Source organism: Triplophysa rosa, linkage group LG22, assembly GCF_024868665.1.
Source record: "Triplophysa rosa linkage group LG22, Trosa_1v2, whole genome shotgun sequence".
NCBI lineage: Eukaryota > Metazoa > Chordata > Actinopteri > Cypriniformes > Nemacheilidae > Triplophysa > Triplophysa rosa.
In genome coordinates this window covers 17036982-17060212 of record NC_079911.1, presented here as the reverse complement: position 1 = coordinate 17060212, position 23231 = coordinate 17036982, and the positions used below count along the sequence as shown (strand labels likewise).

Sequence of the window (23231 nt, the reverse complement as noted above, 5' to 3'; positions counted from 1 at the left end):
CGACTCTTGTGCATTTAAAACCAAACGACTGCGGTGGGAATACAGACACAAATAAGAAAAAAAGAATGACATTTGGTTGTTATTGGAGGTACTGTATTCATCACGTGTTGTTTGCTTTCCTCTTCTCCTGATCCGACAATGAGCATGGAGAGACGGGGAGTATATCTGGACTGGGTCTGGGAAGCAGGCTTGCTGTGAAAGTGTGAAAAGACAACAGGCGATCTTTCTTCTGCTTGTTTATTCTAGCTTCCTCAGAATCAGGTGATGATCCCCTGACCGCGACTTAAGAAACAGAACAGCCTCTTCACTTTGAAAGACTGCGAGTAATTGCCGTCTCCTCTCATTAGGACTGATGTTTGTCTCCCTCCGGGACGGGTTAACACGGCTTGTTTAACACGCTCTTAAGGCGAAGGATAACATCTTGTACAAAGCTTTAATCCACTAGCTTTTCTTCTACTACTAGTTGGAGAAGTCCAGATTTAGACCTAATGAATCTGAAGTGACGGCACAATTAGATTCAACGAGATGTGAGAAAACGTAAATCCGGTAAATGCAGCACCTGCCGGGATGTCAATTGGTCAAGAACGCGCTTGTGTGACGCTTCTGAGTCAGATTCAGTAAACGTAAGCTTTTATAAAAGCACTGATTTTCATTTGCTTGCTTTAATGACTTATTGTATGACTCCTTTATGTACAATAGCTAAAACGTATTAATCTTCGGCATTCAGCTATACACAAAACCATATTTCCAAACCGACGGACCTGAAAGTAGAAGGTGTGCTGAATGTCATTTGAGACTAAAACAAGGCTGTGAGAGAAAGCAGAAATATAATTTTCAATGAGATGCCAAACGTTCCACCAACAAAACACAAGCAGAACCATTCATTCCTAAAACCGTCTTACATAAATTGTCTCATTCAGTTTATATAAGACTGGTTTCATGGCCAATTAACATTGAAAATCATTTCACAAAAAAATGAGTAACAAAAATGGGTCAACAAGTAAGCAGCATACTGTACCAGTGTATTTAAAATGATAGTTCACCCAAAAATGAAAATTCTGTCATTTACTCATCCTCTTGACATTTTTCAAACCTGTATGACTTTCTTTGTTCTGCAGAACACAAAAGAAGATATTTTGAAGAATGTCGTTTCACCATTCACTTGAATTAGTTTTGTGTCCATTCAATAGAAGTGAATGGGTGCGAGCGCATGCTTCAAAATATCTTCTTTTGTGTTCTGCGGAAGAAAGAAAGTCATACAGGTTTGAAAAATGTCAAGAGGATGAGTAAATGAAGACAGAATGGTAATTTTTGGGTGAACAGTCACTTATTTAGCAGACGCTTCTATCCAAAGCGACTCAAAAATGAAGAGGCGCTGAACATTTTCTGTGACGTTTCCAGGAGATAACATACAGTACAAGAACAAAATTTAGCGAGACATCAGAACATACTGACAAGCTCTCACAGCCTTGTTTTCCTTGGCATCAAATCGTGTCAAGACTGAAGGAAAGCTTCCAATTAAGTCCAAAAGCGGGCGAATCGTACAAGCGTATTTAACTTTGAGCTGAAGACAATGAGCAGAACAAGTGCTGAGAGCTTAGAGAAACACTGAAGTGGCTCTTCTTTTCAAACAATAGTGACCTTTGCGAGTGTCTCAGGTTCCTCCCCACGGTTCACCGACTGAATTCCTGCACAGCGCTTCTCTCTCTCTCCAGATCCTCCGCTTGGCTTTCGGGGAATTCCTCGGATCTAATTAGCCTCAGGGGTCCTTCTTCAGCAATGTGTACCTACCCCGCCTCATGTCTTATTCAGCAGCCCGGCCACCACAAAGCAAACTGGGTTACCCCACGAGTCTCACACGGCGGTTCAAAGTTCAAATGTCACTTCGGTGGGTCGTCTGACCCCCTGCTGCTAACACCTCGACGGAGATTGTGTAATTGTGGAGCAACACGTCTGAAACTGAAATGAACTGCGTGAGAGCCTTATTGTATGCAGATTCACTGTCTGTGGCATTAAAGGGATAGTTCATCCAAATGTGGCTTCATTTTACCCTAAGGGCCCGGCCACACCGGTACGATAATGGCAAGCGTTTATCAGCGACGTTTAATGCGTCGTGACTAAACAAAGGGCGCCAATGTGAGTGTGCACACCGACGTGGAAAACGGCAGGCGTAAAAGCGTCATTTTCTTAAACGCCTCGGGCTCGTTTTTTTGGTTTGATACGCCGCGTTAAAAACTGGCATTCTAATGAGATTGGCGCTTTTGTTCACGTGCCTGGATCTGCTGAAGTTACAGTAAAACACGACTTGGTGGCGCTCAAGCACAAAACTGTCTTACCGAGCACACATTGATGAAGAGGAACCAAGATGAATTCTTCTTCTGTGTGACAAGCGAGTGTCAGAACGCATAAAGTTGAGCAGCGCCACCTTGTGTACCGGGGCGTTTCTGTTTTTCATTAAGCGCCATCTATGTCAGGGAGTGAATTTGCACGTTCCCTCGGCTCATCGCCAGTGATTCGTTTGGTTATGAACGCCGAAAAAACGTCTCTAAAAACGCTGGCGATAAGCGTGTACGATTGACGTCCCGGAAGACATTTTGAGAAATGTCGCAGTGGTTTTATGTGAATGTTGTTTGGTTACCAACGGTCTTCAAAATATCTGCATTTTGTGTTTTGCAGAAGAAAGAAAGTCATACAGGTTTGGAATGACATTGGGGTGAATAATGATGACAGAATTTTCGTGGGGTTTTTTGTATCCCTATAATGCATCACAAAAATAGCTTTAAAGTCAAAAAAGCCAAGTGGCACGGACAAGTCTAAGACTTCACAGCAGCCAATCAGATTACAAAGTGTATTTCGAAATCTGTCTGTCAAGAGAAAGAGACACAAACGTCACGTCTCGTTGCGGTCACCCTCCGACGCCCCCCCGGCATGAAGACGACGGGGGAGATTGACGGAGTCCCTACACGAATCTTCTTTCCCTCTCTCAGGAGCTTGCCTGCGGTTTTGTATGCAACTTTTCAAAAGTAAGCCAGTTTGTGTGGGATTACATGTCAGGCTAATGGCTCGGCCCTGGGGAACACGATGATTTGTCTCTGCTGCCACCAGACCAGCAAAAAATAAAAACAAATGAGCGGCCCCTCATCTATAATTAATCATTTTAATGGACCTAGAATCGCCGGCATCTTCGCTCGGCTCTAAGTGTCTAGACTCAGATTACTAGTTTAAAACGCTGTTACTCGGAGGCAGGCGTAATGAACTTATTCCTCTGGAATATATCATAGTTTTAACAAAGGAAAGAGAGGAATCAATAATGATAATCAGGCTGAGTCGGGCTGCGCGGGAGCTGAGCTGACGCAATGCATTTGTGTCAGGGGACCGTTATCGATCGCAAACGTATCTAATGTGTCTTATAAAAGCTGATTAGCCCTGATTTCAGAATCTCACACATTTATCTGACTCGCAGATTGACTCTACACGCCGAGGTGCTGTTCGGTTCTCCCGTTCTCTCCCTCTCTCCTTCTTTTAGCCATTTAGTGCATGAATGCTAGTTAAAGTATTTATCGATCTGTCTGACAGTCTGTCGGTTCATCCATTCATCCATCTGTCTGCACTGTTAAAAATAAAGGTTACAATCAGAGGCCAAAAGTCTGATGGCATGGGAGAACCTTATTGAGCTTCTTTAAGAAGTACAGATGCTTTTAAGAACTCAGACACACCGTCTGATCTCCACTGGTCTCAGCAACCTATAATATAACTACTGGACAATGAATCAGACCATCAATCAATCAGCTCACATCAACTTTAGTTAACAAACTAACAATGAATATTTGTTTACAGCATTTATTGTATAATTGTTCATGTTAGATACAAATTGTTCATTTTTCATTCATGTCAATTCACAGTGAAGTAAATCGCTTTTGGGAATTGGGAATAATAAATCATTATTATTAGTCATCCTTTATGTTTGTCACTGGATTTAGCAAATATATAAACAATAAAAAGTATTAAAAAGTGCTTGTCAACTTTAAAACGCAGTATTTAATCATTTAAAAAGTACAGAGTTTTTTCCGTTTTCTATTAGAGATATTTATTTTGATTTTAACGTTTTTGGTAAATGTTGAGGTTTTACAGCCTTTTTTAACCTTTTACCATATATACTGTATATAAAATATAAATATTTTTTAATATATATTTTATTTTTTGTATTTTACATCATTAATATAGTTAAAGCTGCAATCTGTCATCAACAAATGTACATGAAAAAAATCTGTGTTTAAAGGTGTTTGTTTACAAGTATTACTTTTAACCAATAGTTTAAAACTGAACCTTACCCCGACTCACAACGGAAAGCTTATAACAATGATTTATAACTTGAGCTGCCGGCTACGACTTTTTGGAAAATGTGCTGTTATTTGACTTCAACCCACATCAAGATAAGTACCTGCAATTTGATGTTTCAAACAGAGATGGCGATAGAGAGCCACACATTACAGATTGCACCTTAACCTGAAGTTAAAAATGAAAAAACGGAACCTTATTGTAAATCGTTACCGATCTTTCTTTATGTCACGTAAGGTTTTGATGTTAAACATGACTGACCCAGCACAGTAAGTCTAGCGGGCCGTGATCTGCCAGCAACCTGGATAGCTTGACACTCAAAGCTGCCGTCATCAGCCAGTTCTGTCCTTTGAATCAGTAGGTGATATTCCCCTTTACTGTGGTCTCCAATCACGTCGTAGCGCGGATAACCTAAAACACAAGACAACAAAACAAATATCTCAGTGAGCGAAAGTGATGAGCTTACAAACAAGGACACTACTAATGGGTTTACTCGCAGTCTTCTATAGAATGCTATAAAACTCTTCCTTTTATATTTAAGTATTACGCTCTCAGACGCAGTTTTTTACTTTAGTCACACTGTGAACACTTCTTAGTTGAAATACCCATTTGAAGCTTTGTAGCTTTGGTAACTTTTTTGAAAGCATTGTTCGATTCTATAAAGGTTGAAAGAATGGCTAAAATATTCGAAATATATAAAAAGGCAAACATTTCACCTCACGATAAGAGATCAGACGCATTCAAGGTTAACCTTGAGTGGTATTTAAGCCAATCTGAAAATAACAGAAAAAAACTTTCGTACAAGTGAATTGAAACCTTGAAAGGAATAATGTACAGTACATCTCTACCTACAACATAAAAGTGTTTATCGCAGACATTTGTACAACTTCAATATAAAGATCTCCACATGCTTATTTGAAAAGACTGATGAATAGCCATTAGAGTCTATTAAAAAGTGGACGATGCCCTCACTTTCCAAAAGACAAAACAGGACCAGCAAGATGCTCTCCTGGAGACAGATGTCTTATTTTCAGCACACGGATGGCAGCCCCGAGCGTGTTTACATCGGCCCATCTTGTAATCAGTTCTCATGGTACAGTCAGTGTGTCTGTAGAGAGCAGGTGATGCGTTCTATTAAAGACTGTGTTTGGCCATCCTGTGCTGTCAGGTAATAAGCCCCGTATTAGGAATCAATAGTGCCATTACTGGTTGCCGCTACTGGATCTTCTTTTGCCTTTTATTTAAGAGCCGTTTTCATTAAGGATTATTGAGGCATACAGGCGCCTTAATAAAGCGCTGATGAATTCCCCAATATGCTTGACTGGACTGCTTCAGACAATGGCTGTCAATTAGCAGAAACAATGTGAAATGACCCTATTAAAGGTAATGAATCCCACAGAAATGGATTTGGCTTCATGTCGGATCGATGGCGGCTGTGATAGAGAGCCGGGACATGGATTTATCACACGCTCGCTGGATGGAAACCCACTCGCAGCGGATCGAGCGCTCCACTCTCTGATGTGACATCTGTCACTCCACAAGCTACGATGACATACAGGCATCCATGTTTATTATTTTTTTCACAAGCGTGTCATTTCATCAACGCGAACCTACGGGTGATCAAACGTTTCCCCAACCGTGCTGTGGATTTACAAAATGACTCGTAAAAATCGATGAATCACTTCACACTTGACACCATCAAGAAAATGGTTTTCTACACATGGGCGGAGCAGCTATAACCGTACCGACCGGCCAATCACGTCCAACCAAAGGTCCTTTTTGCGCTTTTATGAGTATCGTTTTCACAACCCTCACATGTCCAGCTGACGCTGCTGGTTAAGTATCAGAGCAATGCACTCGATTATACTACGGTACAATGATATCCCGAGTCCCTGGATGCTTATAAATGCTCAGAAAGACGGATGCAGTGGACAGGAAAGAAAAGCCCGGAGAGGCTCAATTAAAAAAGCTCCGTCCATGACTAAATGCTGCCTGGGGCCGGAGGTAAAAATGACTGACTCGTGGAGACGTCCAGAACTCCTTCCTTCGGTAAAGTATACACACTCTTAAATATAAAGGTGCGTCACGGTGCCAAAGAAGAACCTTTTTTGTCAAAATGGTTCCATGAAGAACCTTTAACATCTAAAGAACCTTCTGTTGCACAAAATGTTCTTTGTGGCGAAAAAAGGTTCTTGAGATTATAAAAAGGTAAGAAAGAGATGGTTCTTTAAAGAACCTTTGAATGAATGGTTCCTTGTGGAAGCAACAATGGTTCTTCTATGGCATCGCTGTGTAGAACCTTTTAAGCACCTTTATTTTTAAGAGTGCACTTTAAAACACATCACAGACGGACTACCTAACGTCGCAGTTAAAGGCTTCATCTTTAAATATTAAAAGACTTATTATAATACTGACCCTTGAACCCAACAATTATCAGTAACTGTATTTGATAACCATATTATCAATACTACACACTAGAATAAATCCTTGAATTACGCTTCGTTACACTTTAAATATTTCCAAGAGCTAATAAGTTCAACTGCATGCAAACTGAAGCAAATTTACAAGCGACATTCAGCAAATGAAAGCTTAAGGGACGGACGTGCAGTGAATATAAAAAATGTAAAAAATGGTTTTGCATATTTTTGTTAATCTGATAGTCAGCTGCAAATCCAGCTTCATCACATCAACTCGCATCTGATTCTGTGTCGATTTGCAAAACAACAACAAACCGACGAAGGAGACCTTGAGGTTATCCTTGCATATGTTTGCGTGGTGACAAGTTTTCTGAACATTTCAATTCGTTTGCAGAAATTAATTTGTAAATCTCATCATGTGAATGTGAAGCAGCTGCGCTGGCGGCGCGTCTCTCCGGGGTTCTGTGGGATGATGAAGTGTTTGCTTTAATTAATGATAGAAATGCAATTAATTCCTGATTGTTGCTTTGCTTGCCTCTACTTTTGACAGGCAGGCACTTTCTGAAGCGAAACCTTCACAACAATCGGAAAAAGTTAGCGGGAAACAACAGCAAGGCTGCCGGCTAAGATGATTTCAGGGGATGCATTCACAGCCTGACAGAACGGTCTATTGTCCTTGTATTTACAGCGAAAAGACCAGACGAAGACATGTCTGAGGTTTTCAGCGTCTCTGTATAGATGATACGAGTTCAGATGAGACACGCGGCTGTTGCGAGCAACAAATGTCTCGACTGATTTTAGTCTGCATTCACAGCTACACAAAACATGCTTTACGGCAAATTGGAAACAAAAACATTTCACACTCGGTTGCATGTCAATTAAAGAAATCACGACAGAAGGTATATATATATATATTAGCTTGCCAGTAACTCTTCCTTTAACTGGTTCTCGAAGTGTCAGCATTGCACAATCTACACGTCGTGACGTTCTGCCAAGACAAACGAAAGTGTGATGAAACTGTGCAACCCAAATGAAGCGCACAGTGCAGGCCAATTATCTGCACAACCCACTGCACAGCTCAGACCTACAAAACCTGCAGGACCCACAGGGATGTGTTTCGCTTTTATCAACATTTGAATGATTTAAATCATCTCTTGGAATATATGAAAGCAAACAAGGCTTTCTCCTACAGTGAGAGCGAATAAGAAAAGAACAGATATCGCATGGAAGAAAAACTAGCCTTGCGTTACCCAAAAGCATAGTTATCCAACTATGGTCGCAACTTCCGTAGTTTCAGCATAGTTCAACGATTCAAGTGTTTCCCGAAACCCTTGTTCCAACGATCAATAGCATCGCAAAGTTTCGTGGTTGGAACTACAGGTCTAGAGCTGTGGTTAGAAGCATAGTTCCTTATTATTATGACATGTAGACTTACATACATCATGCTTTTGAGCAAGTTAAGCAAGCAACATGCAGTGCATTCTATATCCAGCATTCTAAATATACAAATTCAATTTTACATCTTTTAGTTTGTCAAGAAAATAGAAGCGTTGTTGAAAGGGCGTTTTCAGATGGGGCTCGTTTGCTGCGGACCGAACTGCACCCCCCGCAGCGTTGGTTTGGTTTCAGACTCAAAAATGAATTCAGAATCAAAAATGCGCATGACCGAAAACAGAACACGGATCAATATATTGTGTTTTTATTAATTTGGTGCTATTATGCGCTGCAGTGTAAATGACATTTGGGTTTACTGTATGCGCGTTGCATGCAGACGGCTTTCTGCTGCTTGCAAACAGACTATTTTGAGGAAACAGTGGATTACCATTGACCTGCCGCTTTGATTCCACTCGCAACGCTGAAATATGATGCAGACTGCACTCTCGCTCGAATCCAAGGTAAATCATCAACACTATCATCTCTTACATGTGTCTTATTGAAGGTAATACATCGTAATCGTCTTAAACGCATGCACAGGTCACTTTACTTCCTGTGCGCACCCGTGTCCGTGTTGCTTTCATATTCATGCGAACCCCGCCACATTTCGAGAGCAACCGAACTCAGACCACCTCCTTCAGGTAGTCTCGGGTTCGGTAGCCAGGTGCGCACCCGGGTTCGCTTGACAGCTTTCACATTAGCGATTTTACATGCGAACCGCGCACCGTTCCTAATTAAACTTCAAGTGTGAAAGCGACCTAAGTGCGCATGCGCCTTGGCCTACGTGCTCTAGGACCGTGGGGAATCCCTGGGTGGAGTTACGTAGGAGGAAACTTATGAATGAGTTAAATATCGTGAAATAAAACAATCGAGAGCAAAAATACGATAACAAAAATAGTTTTCAGATGCAGTGTACCTTATTTACAGCAATAATATGACATTAAATCGATCTAAACAGATGAATTAGAAGACAGTATTGCTCCACCACCTATGTGACGTCATTCACTATGTTGTTGAACTAACGTGGTTCAAGCGACAGATGTGCAACAAATAGTTAGTGTGTTTCTGAAATCTGTGCGGTTGATGGACAGCTGTTTAGTTTAGAAAACGTTTCTCTTTCATCTATGTGTACTGTATCTTCTTTCATCTTTCATCTACTCTCGCACTTCAAATGATTGCTTGTACATTTTTTGTATTTTCAAATTACGAGTTACTTGTATTTTAATTTAATACATTTTCACAGCAGTATTTTGTATTTTATTTAAATACATTTGATGAGTAAGTATTTGTCATTTGTAACTAAATACTTTTTGATGTATTTGTGCCCATCTCTGCCTACTATGGTGGTAAACCAGCGAATTATATCGTTGTTTGGCAAACGCACCCCAGGTCTATAATTTATGAAAGTTTAAAGTCCTTGATTCTACTTTGTACTTCATACCTTTACCATAATAACTTATACGTACTTTGTAAACATACATTGGAATTATGCAATTACAGTATATAAATTGTTAATGAATTCCAATTATGGACAGCTGTGTGCATGTGGATAAAAGTGTACGGAAGCTACAAATTAAGACCATTTTTTAAACCTTTGTTAGTAAGTGAAAGAGAAATTTACAGTACTTTTCAATCACATCACTGAATAATTTCACGCATCTTAACTTCCCAGAAAGGATTAAAGGGGATAAGTTACCCCAAAATGAAATTTATTTCATCATTTACTCACCCTTATATCATTATATCATTATATCACTTATATCATTCCAAACATGTATTTCTTCTGCAGAACACAAAAGAAGATATTTTAACGAACGTCGGTAACTGAACAACGTTATCCCCCATTGACTTCCATTATATGGACACAAAACCACTGAGACATTTCTCAAAATATCTTCTTTTGTGTTCCACAGAAGAAAGAGTCGTATACAGGTTTTGAACGATATGTGGGTCAATAACTGAAACTTTTTATTTTTGGGGTGAAAAAGCTCTTACCTGACAGATCTCGGTTGACCCCCAGAGCGAGTCCGTCTTTGACCCACAGCACCATGCCGTGATATCCAGTGATGGAGCAGGGTAGAGTCACGGGCTGCCCGGCCACGACCACCAGGTCATGAGGCTGCTGGATAAACACGGCACAGCTTCCTAAAGAAAAAAGAGAGAGGGAAGTGATAACTGATCCAATAAATCTTCAGGATCACAGTTATGGGTCTAGTAAATCTAGTCACAGCTCAAAAGTCACTTTAAAGAATAAATCTATCAATTTCATCACCGGACTCTTAATAAAGTGCACTGACACACAGAAGCATGAGACGGTGTCTCACACATAGAGAAGCTGAACACGACAGTGCTGAGATCCACAAGACTGCTGAATCTGCACCATAAATCAACTCGCGGCAACTCAAACACTTCTTCTGCCGGAGTCAAACTCCACAAACTCAGCTTAGCAGGCTAAATAAGTTTCGGATCGGCTGCTCAGACGCCTTTTCACCTTGAAGCGTGATGAAATAAACAGCAAATGAAACGGAGCTGTGAAGGTAAGCGGTATTCGACGCGGGAGGTGAAAAGGATGTGTTATACCTTTCTCATTAAATTGCAAAGCGAGACAGCCCGAGCTACATTCCCCCGTTCGGGAAAACGGAGAAGAGCCCCGTTAGAAAGCGGATATGTTTTTGCATGCAAATATATTTACTAAAGGAAATAAACATTTCACCCTTTCAACAGCCGCTTTTCCTCTGCTTTTTTTTGTCTTTTAATGTGAGAACAGTTGACACATCAGAGAAACGGAGGAGCCCGCCGCGTCTCTGGAGACCACTTTGGTCGATTTCGTCTTAAATTCAATAAAGCGCAGCTCAGCGAGGTGCATCTTTCATAACCGCCACTCGGCCTTCCATTGATGTGGCACAATTTCTGTGGGACAGTGATGTGATACGGCAGAAATGCCAAACTACTACTTTTCTTTGAACGTCACAATTCTGTCCTAATAAGGCGTTAAAACTTAAAAAACACATTTCCGTAGTTTTTTTAAAGTTTAGCTCAGGGGAAACTCTTGCTCAAAAGGAGACTTAATGGAGTTCTCAGTTATGTCATTTAATTATCAACTTTCTCTTGAGTGCTTTTGCTTCGGAGAAATAAAATTTTCGAAAAGAAATTAAAACAGGCACAACTGTGACAAGTGTTGTCACATAGCAAAAGTCTCTTATCTGTCAAAAAAATGTTACTTAAAGGTGTTGTGTGTAATATTTAGGAGGATCTACTGACAAAAATGCAGTATAATATACATAATGTGTTCAGAGATGTATAAAGACCTTACATAATGAATTTTATTACTTTAGAATGAGCTATTTCTATCTACACCGCAAGTCCCCTTACATGGAATTCGCCATGTTGTTTCTACAGTAGCCCTAAACGGACAAACGGCTCAACAGAACGACGACATGTTTGTCCTGTGAGAGCCACCGTATCGCTTCGAAAGGGAGGATGGGTGGAGTGAGCGTTTGGTTGCAATTCTCACCGCTAGATGCCGCTAAAATCTCCACATTGCTCCTTTAATTCATAGTATAATAAAATTGTATATTAATAAAATTAATCAACCTTAAATGGTTATGAGCCGACAATACGCTGCAGGTTCAAGCCCAGGTTCCCGGACTCTGTTTTGACCTATGACCCAAAAGATATTAGTTCTTCAAAACATTCACCGTCACTCCCCCATAGAAGTGTTCCTGCATTATAATCAAATGAGTGTATTGACCAAATATGACAGAATTTTCATTTTTGAGCTATTCTCTTAATAAATACTGAGAGTGAGAGAAAGAACATCCTGTGTTTTCGAGAGATCATGAGAGACATTTATGAAAGTTACAGAACACAATGAAGAAATGTCACCATCAGTCCTCCAACCACAACACAGCAATAAAATTGGAGTAAACTTGCAAACATAGAAGTTTACAATGGATGTGAAAAATGTAAATAAAAACGTCCAAAAGTGCAGCGGTTAGAAATGTCTCACCTTGCTGATGTGTCTGAATATTTTACAAGCGTTCACCACCTCTGATGTTCAGACTCACTCCCACGTACAGGAATCCGCTCAAAAATCTCTTCGGAATGTTAGTGTTTATACAAACTATTCAAATTATTCAAACAGGTTTCTTCTTTATGCTTGGAATAAAATGCAACAACGTGAATCACATGTGGTAAGATCAGATCCCCCACCAAAAAATGGGGTAATTTTTTATTTTACATTGATTTCAAGTGCACTTCTATTTGTAATGGAATGTCATATCGGAATTCTCAAAGAGCAACGATGATCAATTACGCCTTCATGGCAAACAACACAGATAAAAGGAGAAAAATGCACCTCCTAAAACAAGCGTACCATCTCCAGCCGAGACATCACAGCATCATTTGTTTACGAGACGCTGCAGTTGGGTTTCATGTAAGCGGACCAATATCCAAGGCGGGGCTCTGAGAAAGCACGGACACCTCTAATGAGAGCAACAAATAGATAAATAAATCCAATCAGTACATTCAGAGTTTTGGCACATCCCCTCTCAGTGGGAAAAGCACCCCGAGTCAAATCTAGACAAATGAATTTTGTTATTGGATTCCTTCGGTTCCATTTCCTGGACACGGATTTAAATATCACTCCCAGACGACGTCAATTGCGAACATAACAAAGGAAGAGAAGAACAGCGTGCGGGCAGAGCATTGAATGCTCGCAGAGAACAGAAAGCCGGAGAGAGAAAGATGAAAGGGAAGTTATTTAAAAGATCACGTACGATTGATTCGGTTGATTGTAATTGACCTTTGAAAGCTTCCGCAAGAGTTACCTTAACAAACGCTCCGTTTACATGTCAAACAACACATGCTTGGGTAAAATTTTAACATATATGCTAGTGGGATCTAGGAAGGTTTGCTTTTGTTGAGATAATTTTTTCTGTAGACATACAGAGGAATAAAAGTTTTGATACAGTTGATCGGTTGATTAGAGTCATATCTATGTTTTTGTAAGATTTGCTTTTCTCTTCTGTGGCAGTTACTATTACAATTATGTATACATTTTTGCTCAAGTCACATTATACAAATACTTAGTTATGAATTCCTGTGAGATCAGGATGAACGTTTACCTAAACCGTAGGTTTAACTTAATATTATTTCACAATTACTTTAAATAATAATTGGTGGACAGCATAGCTACATTACGGTTACAGTTATTCTTTCATTATTTTTTATTTTATAATTATGACTTACTTTTACTTAGAATTTACTCCAAGCCTGTATGACTTTCTATTTGCTGTGGAACACAAAAGAAGATAGTTTGAGAAATGTCTTAGTGACTGTGTCTGCACAATGGAAGTCAATGGGATCCAGTGTTGTGTGGCTACCAACATTCTTCAAAATATCTTCTTTGGTGTTCTGCACAAGAAAGAAATTCATACAGAATTTAAATAACTTTTTCATTTTTGGGTGAACTATTCCTTTAAAAGACCCCAACCACCCAGTCTCGGTTACATCACCAGTAACCAAGTCTTTTAAGATCAAACGATGTCTCAGCTCACAATAATGTGCCGCAATGAATCCTACACATAAACATCAGACATCATTTGGATTTCACAATGCGTTTTGCGACCGTCCTCAACAGACCCCATCCTCCGACTCATTTGGAGTTTATGAGGTGGATTTAGGTGCCGTCTGAATGTCTTACCTGTGAAAGAGCAGAGCGGCTTTATTTAACAGTGGATGTAGAAGCTAAAGGGTCAGCTGAGAGGAGCAAAACGCCTGCAGTAAACAGTGTCAGCAATTTATGCCTGAGTGCTGCTGATGCTACAGCTCATTAAAAAGCGGCCCTCTAGCATCCTCACCTCCTCCAGAGAGAAACAGAGAGAGAGATGGAGAGATAGAGAAATGGAAGAGTCTTTTGTGCAAGAGGCAATCAGCTCTGTTGTCTTGTTGTCAGAGAGCTACTTTACCTTGGCGCTTCAGGAGTGTTTAGAAATTGCGTGTCATAAGCCTCTATCGGTACGGTGAAATTGGTCAAAAGCCGAAGGAAACAAGATTACTTTATTGTTATTCTTCATACCTTTCCCTGCGCTACATCATTCCGAGATGAGCGAAGCAGGCAGGAAAAACTGAGACGGTAAAATGGCTTATGATTTAGGATTAGTCTGTCGCTGAAATTAAACAGGCAGGACGGACGAACCCGAAAAGTCCTTTTAATCCTAAGCAGAAAAATACACTAGAAAAACTATAAACAACAACGAAAATCGCAGGAGAAATATATATTGAAGCATCATTTCAAAGTCTGGCTAGCAGTTTGCTGATCTGTCGTCATCCTTGGGCTCTCTAACAAAAATAAACCTGTGACTTGTTCTGCCGAAGACCGACCTTGAAAGATTGGGAGCAGTTTTGGAAGACGGTGTGCAAAATTGCACTTGCTTTCCAAGACTGAGTGCTCTCCCGTATCAGAAAATAGGTTCGGCCGGGCCGACCCTCGCTACTCTAGGCAGAAGACATCATGCACGACAGAAGTGGAACATGAATCGCTTTGATATCTGGATGGAGTTCTCCTCTGAATCTTCAAAACTCGAGCGCTTAGCCAAAAGAAATCATGAGGGTCTCCAATTCCTCCCAGACCTCGCTGCTCTTCAAAAGATGGACATGGTTTGAATCCCTCTGCCAAGTGAAACAAAAATTTTCAATGAAATTTCAACTCCCAGCGTCTGGATACTGCATAATTTGTTTTACGTGTCTTAGATTTGCCAACTAGAATAAAAATGATTTTGCTCTAGAGAGCGAGTTCACTTATTGATCTTCATCAAGTGTTTCTGTGATTGCTGAAAAAGCTTGATTCCCACTAAACCTGTAGTTCAAAGCAATTAAAAATCAAACTACCGGCATAGCCTTTAAACAAAAAATAGGACACAAAGAATAAAGAAGCTTGATCCTTTTCTCTGGATCAAATTGACTGGGCTTTCCTAAATACATTACAATAGCAAGGCAGTCATTTAAGGAGATCCTTAAATGAACAGTTCACCCAAAAATAAAAATGCTGTAGTTGTGCAAATTTATATCAAATTCTTTGTTCAGACGAACACAGAGAAATATATCTGGAAGAATGCTTGTAACCAGACAGTTCTCGGCCACCATTGACTACCATAAAAATGTCTTTGTTCTTTGATACAAAAGAAGATATTTTGAAGAATGTAGGAAAGCAAACAGTTCTGGGAGACTTTTGACGAACATTGTCATTTTTCCTACTATGGTATAGTCAATGCACATTTGCACAAGTACAAGCATTCTTCCAAATATCTTTCTCTGTGTTCACCAGAACAAAGAAATTTGATGAAAATTAAAATGGAAAGAAAATGATAACAACAATTATATTTTGGGGTGAACTGTCCCTTTAAGAAAAAGAAAAAATGGGTTGTTAAATTAAACACGTCTCAAGAGTTCCATTTTCATTTTAATCCAAGTACGGTCCGTCGGTGCATTTACGCTATACCGTTTTTTCGGTATGTGTCTCCTAAGAATCGAGCCCCTGACCTTTGCGTTGCTAACATGATGCTCTACCAACTGAAATACAAGAACTCAAATCAACACCCTGAAATCATTTGATATGCAAGACTTCAAAACAGTCCCTCAATAAAAAAACCGACAGGAAACAGATCTACGCCACACAGGACCCTCCTGAGAAAACCTCAACTCTTCTCTTACAGATTGACAGTCTGGAGTGACAGAGGTTGCAGCAGAAGGGAGTTATTTGTGAGCGGAGATGATATCTTATTTGGGCAACCAGATTAGGCCGTGTTGTGAAAATGATCAACTCTGTCATGCGGGGATGGCAGCTTCATTTCCCTCTCTCGAAAACTCGCATCTAAAAGCTCGGCAGCCTGGCCATTATGTTGAGAACGTCCAATACCACATAGTTTCTCAGACAGATGTCTGTTCTCGACTGGAAAGCGACTTTCGGAGAGGTACAGGAGATTAAATTACAAATAAGAACCGCTGCTAAAATCAAAACAGGTGCATGTGAACATCAAAGACCGCCGAACTAGTGCAAGGTCTAAATTACAAATCGTAACGGGCGACATGAAGCGTTCGTACATGCGAAGCTCAAACATAACCGCGGGGCAAATGAGTCGCTTAGTAATTATGTGCTTTGCGACATCTATTCATCTTGATTTTCACGTACGGGTGTTTTGGCATATTTGCGAGTATGTGTTTATGCAGTCTTACCCTGAACGGTGAGAACTGGCCTGGTGGTTTTGTTTGGCTGCAGCTGTGTGTCGGGGTGTTCCAGCTGCTCTTGTATACTTTAAGGGCACCAGTGAGTGAAAACTCGAGGCCTCCTGCACTCCTGTCTGATTCAGCCACCCCCTCTGGCCTCCGGGGCTGCCCGGGGCGATAATGCACTGCCTGACACTCAAACAGCTTCATGGGTTCTGTGCCCTTCACCACCGGCTCCAGGTTCACCCTTAAAGCAGCCATGTGAACATGTTCATGTGTGCAGGAGGGCATGCTGTTGCATGGTGGGGTGAGCGATACTGAAGAAAAACGTGATATTTTTCATAACTTGCTACAACATATATACAGGTGTGGAAAAAAGTTAAGAAATCACTCCAGCTTTGTCTTTAATCATTATTTCTGTATGTATTGTGGCAATTCTAGTGCAGTGTCTGTTGAATTTCAACAGAAACAAACCTCAGGATTGATATAGTCCACCACCAGCAATGTGAAGAAATGAGAGAATGCAAAAAAGTTGTGAAAAAAAAGACTTATTCCATCATGTATACGTTTTTGAACTCATCCTAGTACATGAAAAATAAAAAGTATTGTGTTGTTTTAATATGAATCTGAACTTTGCAATATTCAAGATCTGCAAACATTGTCACATTTAAATTTTCTGGAAAGAAAAAAAGATCATTTTAAAATAATTAAATTTTTCTGCAACTGCATGTTTGACATTTATATAATCTCAATAATATTTAAAATTAAATATATTTATACAAATATATCATTAAGTAACTGTTTTTCCAACAGCAGGACAGAAAATGCATCAAATGTGACCCCTATATAATATGGAAAGCCGGAAAAAAAACTGTGTTTGAAAATCATTTTCTCAAATCTGACGAAAAATTCAATCAGTGTTTGGGAATTAATAATATAATATAATAACAAGGAGTTAATAATATCCAATATATGATGTGATATGACAATGCTTTACGTTTGTAAAATCAATCTGAACTACATTAAAATCAAATTTCATAGATTACCTGCCACATGTCAATGTACTTTGACTAAATATACATTTGAAAAGTGTTAAAAGGATTTTGTTATTGCAAACCACTGCGATTAATCCACTTGTAATATTATGATAATTTCGATAGCGCCTATATTGTGCAGACAAACACGCACGCAGAAAAAATAGAACACGCCGTCTCAAATGATCATTTATTCTTTACATACTTGATAATTGTTCTTACATCATAAAGGGGGTAAGGTGAAACAAGTCGTTCTCAGACTCTCGCTGTAAATTGCTTTTTAAAGAAAGCGGAATTGCAAAAGCTGGCAATTGTAACCGACTGCTATGACAAGCTCTAATTGCCGTTTTAACGTCGCAGTAAAGCCGAGCCGACAAAAAGAGGCACAGTTTTCCGTTCTCATTAGCACCGGTGTTCGGGTCTCGGTCCCGCGCAGGCCGAGCTGCAACGCGGCTAATTACTGTTGGGACCTGGGACCACAAACTCAGAGGAAAAACCTCACCTCTAAAGCAGCTGTGTTAACGCGTGCATTTCCTGCGATAGACTCACTGTATAGTCTATCACAGACTCCTAATAAAACACTAAAGCATGTGACAAGCAATTTCTCAAAGCACCTATATGTCTGCAATTACTCACTGCGTGACACCTCGGCCTCATATTGCATTAGCACGTGGCTTTATATTGCGGCGCAGCTCTGGGGGAAAACAGTGCCTCGACGCTCTAAGCATGTATGAACTCAGAATCAGGTGCAGGCTTTTTGCCCCGGAACCCACGCGCACCCGCTGTAGCATGTGATTCGCATTCTGATGCGCACGACGTCCCCACCTGCCAGCCCACCACTTAGGAGCGGCGAGTCGCAGTGAATTACTTCAGCTCCGTGTAGCTTCACTGCCTACAGGATAAATTCCAGTCAAGCCCGAGATGTGCGATACGACACGAACGAGTGAATTACCGCACCGACGGTTCGCTCGCCACGATGTCTCTCCAGAACTAATGGAGCTAATCTGCGGTCCAAAGGTCGAGTCAGGGAAGATTACAGCGTAGTTTTGAACCAACAGGCTGACCTTATCAAGTCAAACGCCCCCGTGAAGGATGCACCTATCAACACCTGCCTCCAACAGCATGCTTTTACCTTAACACAATGGCGGCAGAGGGACATTTGTGAGACAAAGTGTAAATTACTACAGTAAGCACACGCTCAGTCAGGCAGCATAGTGGGGACTCTGTTTCTTCATTATCAATAAGGGAAATTAAAGCGACGGCAGTAAAATGGACTCTGAAACGCTCTGTTTTGGGAGCAATTTTCCACCCGCGTAAATGCGAGCCACAAAAGAAAGTCTGCTCAAATGTCAGAGGGGCCGCGATGGCAGGTTAAGTAATGTATCCCTCGCAGCTAAAGCAGACAGCCTCTGACACTGCCGTGGTTTTCCCGTACCCACCCGGCCCGGACTGATCCATAACCCTGTGTCTAATGGAAATGTCAGAAGTAGCGCCTGAGCTGCAGTCACGCGCCCCTCCCGAGGCGCGCGCTCGCACGACGGGCCGTGTCATAATCAGACTTCTCTCTCACTGACAGACCGCGCTTGGCAGTGGCCCTGCCTTTCCCTCAGTAAACAATCCCCAACAATGTAGGAACAGAGACCACCCTCTGAGAAAACAACGTGAGATGGGCCTCGTTTCATCTCGCGACTTAAAATAGCTTCCGTCTCTGAAACGAGCTCAGGTGCCCTGTCAGTTTCAAACGAGGATGAGCGTCGCACAGAGAAAGAATTAATATAACAGTGTCTGACTGGGTCACAATCAAAGCTCTTTTACGAATAATGTTTGGGAATAAAACTTCAGGTTGCACGTCGGTCCACGTAAACAGAGAGATTTGCTGCTGGTGGAAAAAGATTTTCAGGTGGTTTATCAGAATTTCTGCTCTCTCGTCTAGTAAAAATAACGCAAAAAATCCCCACAAATTAACAACTGTAATGCGTTAGAGAGAGTTCACCCAAAAGTGAAAATTCTGTCATCATTTACTCATTACTCATTACTTAGTCAATGGTGGCCAAGAATGGTTTGGTTTCAAGCATTCTTCCAAATATCTTTCTCTGTGTTCATCAGAACAAAGATTTGTATCAACTCGAGGGTGTGTAAATGATAACAGAATTTTTATTTGTGGGTGAATTATCCCTTTAAAGGAGTAGTTCTCCTTCAAAATGAGAATTCTTTCGTCATGTACACGCCCTCTTGTCATTTCAAACCTGTATGACTTTCTTCCTTCCGCAGAACACAAAAAAAAGATATTTTGAAGAATGTTGCATTGGTTACAATAGAAGTGAATGGGGGGCTGTGCTGTTCTGTTACCGACATTTTTCAAAATATCTTCTTTTGTGTTCTTCTGCAGAAGAAAGAAAGTCATACATGTTTGAAATGACAAGAGGGCGTGTACATGACGAAAGAATTCTCATTTTGAAGGTCAACTACTGCACGTTGAGTCCCAACGTCTTTCTTAAAACAAATGCCACTGGGTTAGACATTTGGCTATACAATACAAATGCACCCATACATTCCCAAGTGCCCAAACACATTTTAGGTCCACTGTACATGTGTCTGATGTGTGTGCAGAGTGACAGCAGGTAATTTTGTGCGTTAGAGGCAGTAACAGACAGAAATGATAGTTCAGAAAGGTCTCCAATTGCTATCAGGGACTTTGTAAGTCAGCAATTGGAGGCGGACACATTTCAGTGATTAGCTGAAATTCAACGGGCCAGCAATCATGTCACACTGAATCCTGTCACATTCACCATCTCTTTCTGGAGCTCTCAGGTGAAAGGACGCTTGTTAATCACAGCACACCGTGCATGCCCCAAAAGACTTTCGTTTTTTCCTATATCGAGTTAGAAATAACAAAAAGGCAAAGAGTTTTTCTCGCTGGCTTCATTGGTCAATGTCAAACATTTCCCTTGGAAAGCTCATGGGATGTTGAACAGGAGGTTTTCAGTGGCCCTGCTGTATGGTTTTGTGGATAGATCATTTGTTGGCATGTTCTGGCTGAACATGTGTCACGATCCTGTGATTTGTTTGTAGTTTAAGGTCCAGCGTGTCATTTTTTGCAGGACCTATTGACAGAAATGCACTATAATATACTTATTACACGGCTCGTTGGAATGCTTGATTCTGATTGGCCGGTCGCCACATTTGCAGGTTCGTTATTCCCAGATTACAACCTCTCAAAACGAATAACACACGGTAACCCGGATGCAGCAAATCATTTTGACTAATTACATATAGATATGTATTTTAATAACATATATGACATTATATTTACAAATGATTAAACCAAATTGCCTGTTCGTGACATTTGAACATCCGCTTCGCGTCGGGTCCTGATCACACTGTCGGGGCTTATTTCTGCGATAACAACCTCTACATTATCCCTTACATAACGATGTCTTCAGAGGTGTATAAAGACCTTACATAATGAAGCGTTATGTTTTTATTATCTTAGAATGAGCTATTTCTATCTACATACACCGCGGGTCCCCTTACACGGAATTTGCAGCCATTCCAAACTATACAAGCAGAGAAATGAAACATTTGGATGCGAGTAACTGGCAGGAGAGGAATCAGATGTTACAGATTATAGGCCAAACGACTGTTCCCTCCATGTGTCTTATTAACTAATCGATGATGTAACATCTTATCGGATGCCATTTTCAGCCTGACTCAATATCAAATCCACTGCTTTGTCCTTTCTGAAAACATTTTACAGCCGCTTTTTTAAACAAAACCTGTGAGATTGCTGGACTGTGTGTTCTGTATCACAAAACGGCTGTAGATGTTTTACCCATTACTACCATTCATAAACCACCGCCAAAACGTCACTACAATTGAATGACATTTGATTTCACAACAAAGCCAAGTTGAATAAAGATAAAAGTTTTTTTTATCCCTTTTGTAGCTGTCACAGAAATCTGATACAGTCACACTCTTGCCTGCCGAGCAAATGACATTTTTATTTTGGGTAAACTCTTTCTTTAAACCATTTCAACGATATGATTTCTACTTGTAAAATGCTGTGAAACAAAGGCAACATTTTTAAAAAAGAGTGAATATATAGCAACACAAACAATACAAGTCTTCTCTCCCAGGGCTTCTTCACTCTGAGAGTCATCTGAAACAAGGCAACGAGAAAACTCTGGCCACTTCACCTTAGACTCCACTGGCAATCCAGACAATACGCAGAGGAATCAGAAGGGTTATAATATCAGATAAACTCTCAAGAGTGTTAAAAAGGGATTAAATGGAGTGTGGGTGGGACTGAACAGTCTCTCCCCACGTCAATCAAACACTTGAAGTGAAACTTTGGAATAAATCTTTCAATAAATAGAGGAAAACGGCATCTAATTCATTGCGGTCCAACATGACCGGAATCCTCTAAAGGTGCCAGACGTGAAATATCAACAATGTTTGCACAGGATTATGGACTTTTGATGGCAGATTATTAATAGTCAGGCTAATGTCATGGCTAAGGGCTGTTCAAAGAGCGAGTCCTCCGGCGGTCAGGGGTAAATCCAGTTTGTGTGTGTGAAGTTTCTTGAAATATCTTTTAATTAAGATGATGATATAGTCAACAAGGGATTGCATACGCGGGGCGAACAAAAAATGGGGAGCTGGAAGAAATGGAGAAAGAGACGTACAGAACGTTCTTGCATTTTGTTCTGCCTAAAAAATATCTTTGATATCAATTTTTAGCTTCATTAGTTCTGAACAGATTCTGCGATGCAAGAGGTGACGAATTGAAGTCACTAATGCTTCGAGTCCCGCGTGTCACACGATTTGATTTAAATCCGCCAACGTCAGTCACATCGAAACCAGCTCTGAAATAAGCTCCGGCTCCTTCGAGAAGTCAAACAAAACAAGGTGTTACATAAAAGTACCGGAAACAAAACTTCAACGCCCAAAACCTATTTTCTAAATAACTCTGCGAGAGTCGCAGGCGACTGAAGTGATTTTTCAAAGCCTGTGTCAGCTGACAGTTCTGAGAGAAGCTAAATGATTTCTTGCCCAAAGTAATATTGAGGTAATCTTAGAGGTGGGGAAATAAAGATCATCTGTCACTCAGGAGGCTTCCATTTTTAGGTCTAAACCGACAAGCCTCGTTCATTTTCCTGTGGGTCGTGTCATATCTTACCATTCTGGACTTGTGGGGTAATGGATGGATTTTGGGTGACCAAATCTGATCCCTGCGGGTCGGTCACAAACCAGCAGAGGCGGGAGATGCCAGTCCTTCATTTGATTCCCAGCTAGTGGTGAGACTTCATTAAATGGACATTCGTTTAGGTGTGAAATCACCTGTGACAGTAAACAGCAAGACTGCGGTGCCATGCTTAAAACACCAAAATGACTGACGCGTGCTGCTTTTGGATGCTGAAATGCAAGTGTGCTGATGAACAAGACATCCGACCTAACCAGAAAAAAATGACAACGTCTATCCTCCCAAAGTTGCTGTAACAGGCTAGTGCATTTCTACACAATGTTTGTATCTGGGCATGAAACTCCACCATTGGTTTTTCTAAATTGTGGCTCTGCGCGATTTGAACTCTGTTCAAGCTTTGTTGCATCATCAACGGTCACCGTTTTTCATGTCATCTCCAGTTTTTTTCTACCAATGTTGCTTCCTCGCCCATCAGTGATGCTGATGCAACAAAGTTGAGCAGTTTAATGTGCAAATGAGCAGTAACGCCAAACTCTTTCCATATTGGTTATTTACTCACAACTGAATGTGGCTGAAACG

At 40.7% G+C, this 23231-nt stretch overlaps 1 protein-coding gene across 3 annotated transcripts in view; it reads right to left on the bottom strand.

Annotated features, from left to right (window-relative positions):
• Positions 1-23231, bottom strand: part of kirrel3a (kirre like nephrin family adhesion molecule 3a) — a 111641-nt gene that overhangs the window by 39630 nt on the left and 48780 nt on the right. For all 3 annotated transcript variants that reach the window (XM_057321813.1, XM_057321812.1, XM_057321811.1), the window contains exons 2-3: positions 10185-10334; positions 4600-4749 (exon numbers count right to left, since the gene is read on the bottom strand). In XM_057321813.1, the coding sequence (XP_057177796.1) occupies positions 4600-4749; positions 10185-10334 (300 nt within the window). The remainder of the gene's footprint in view (positions 1-4599; positions 4750-10184; positions 10335-23231) is intronic.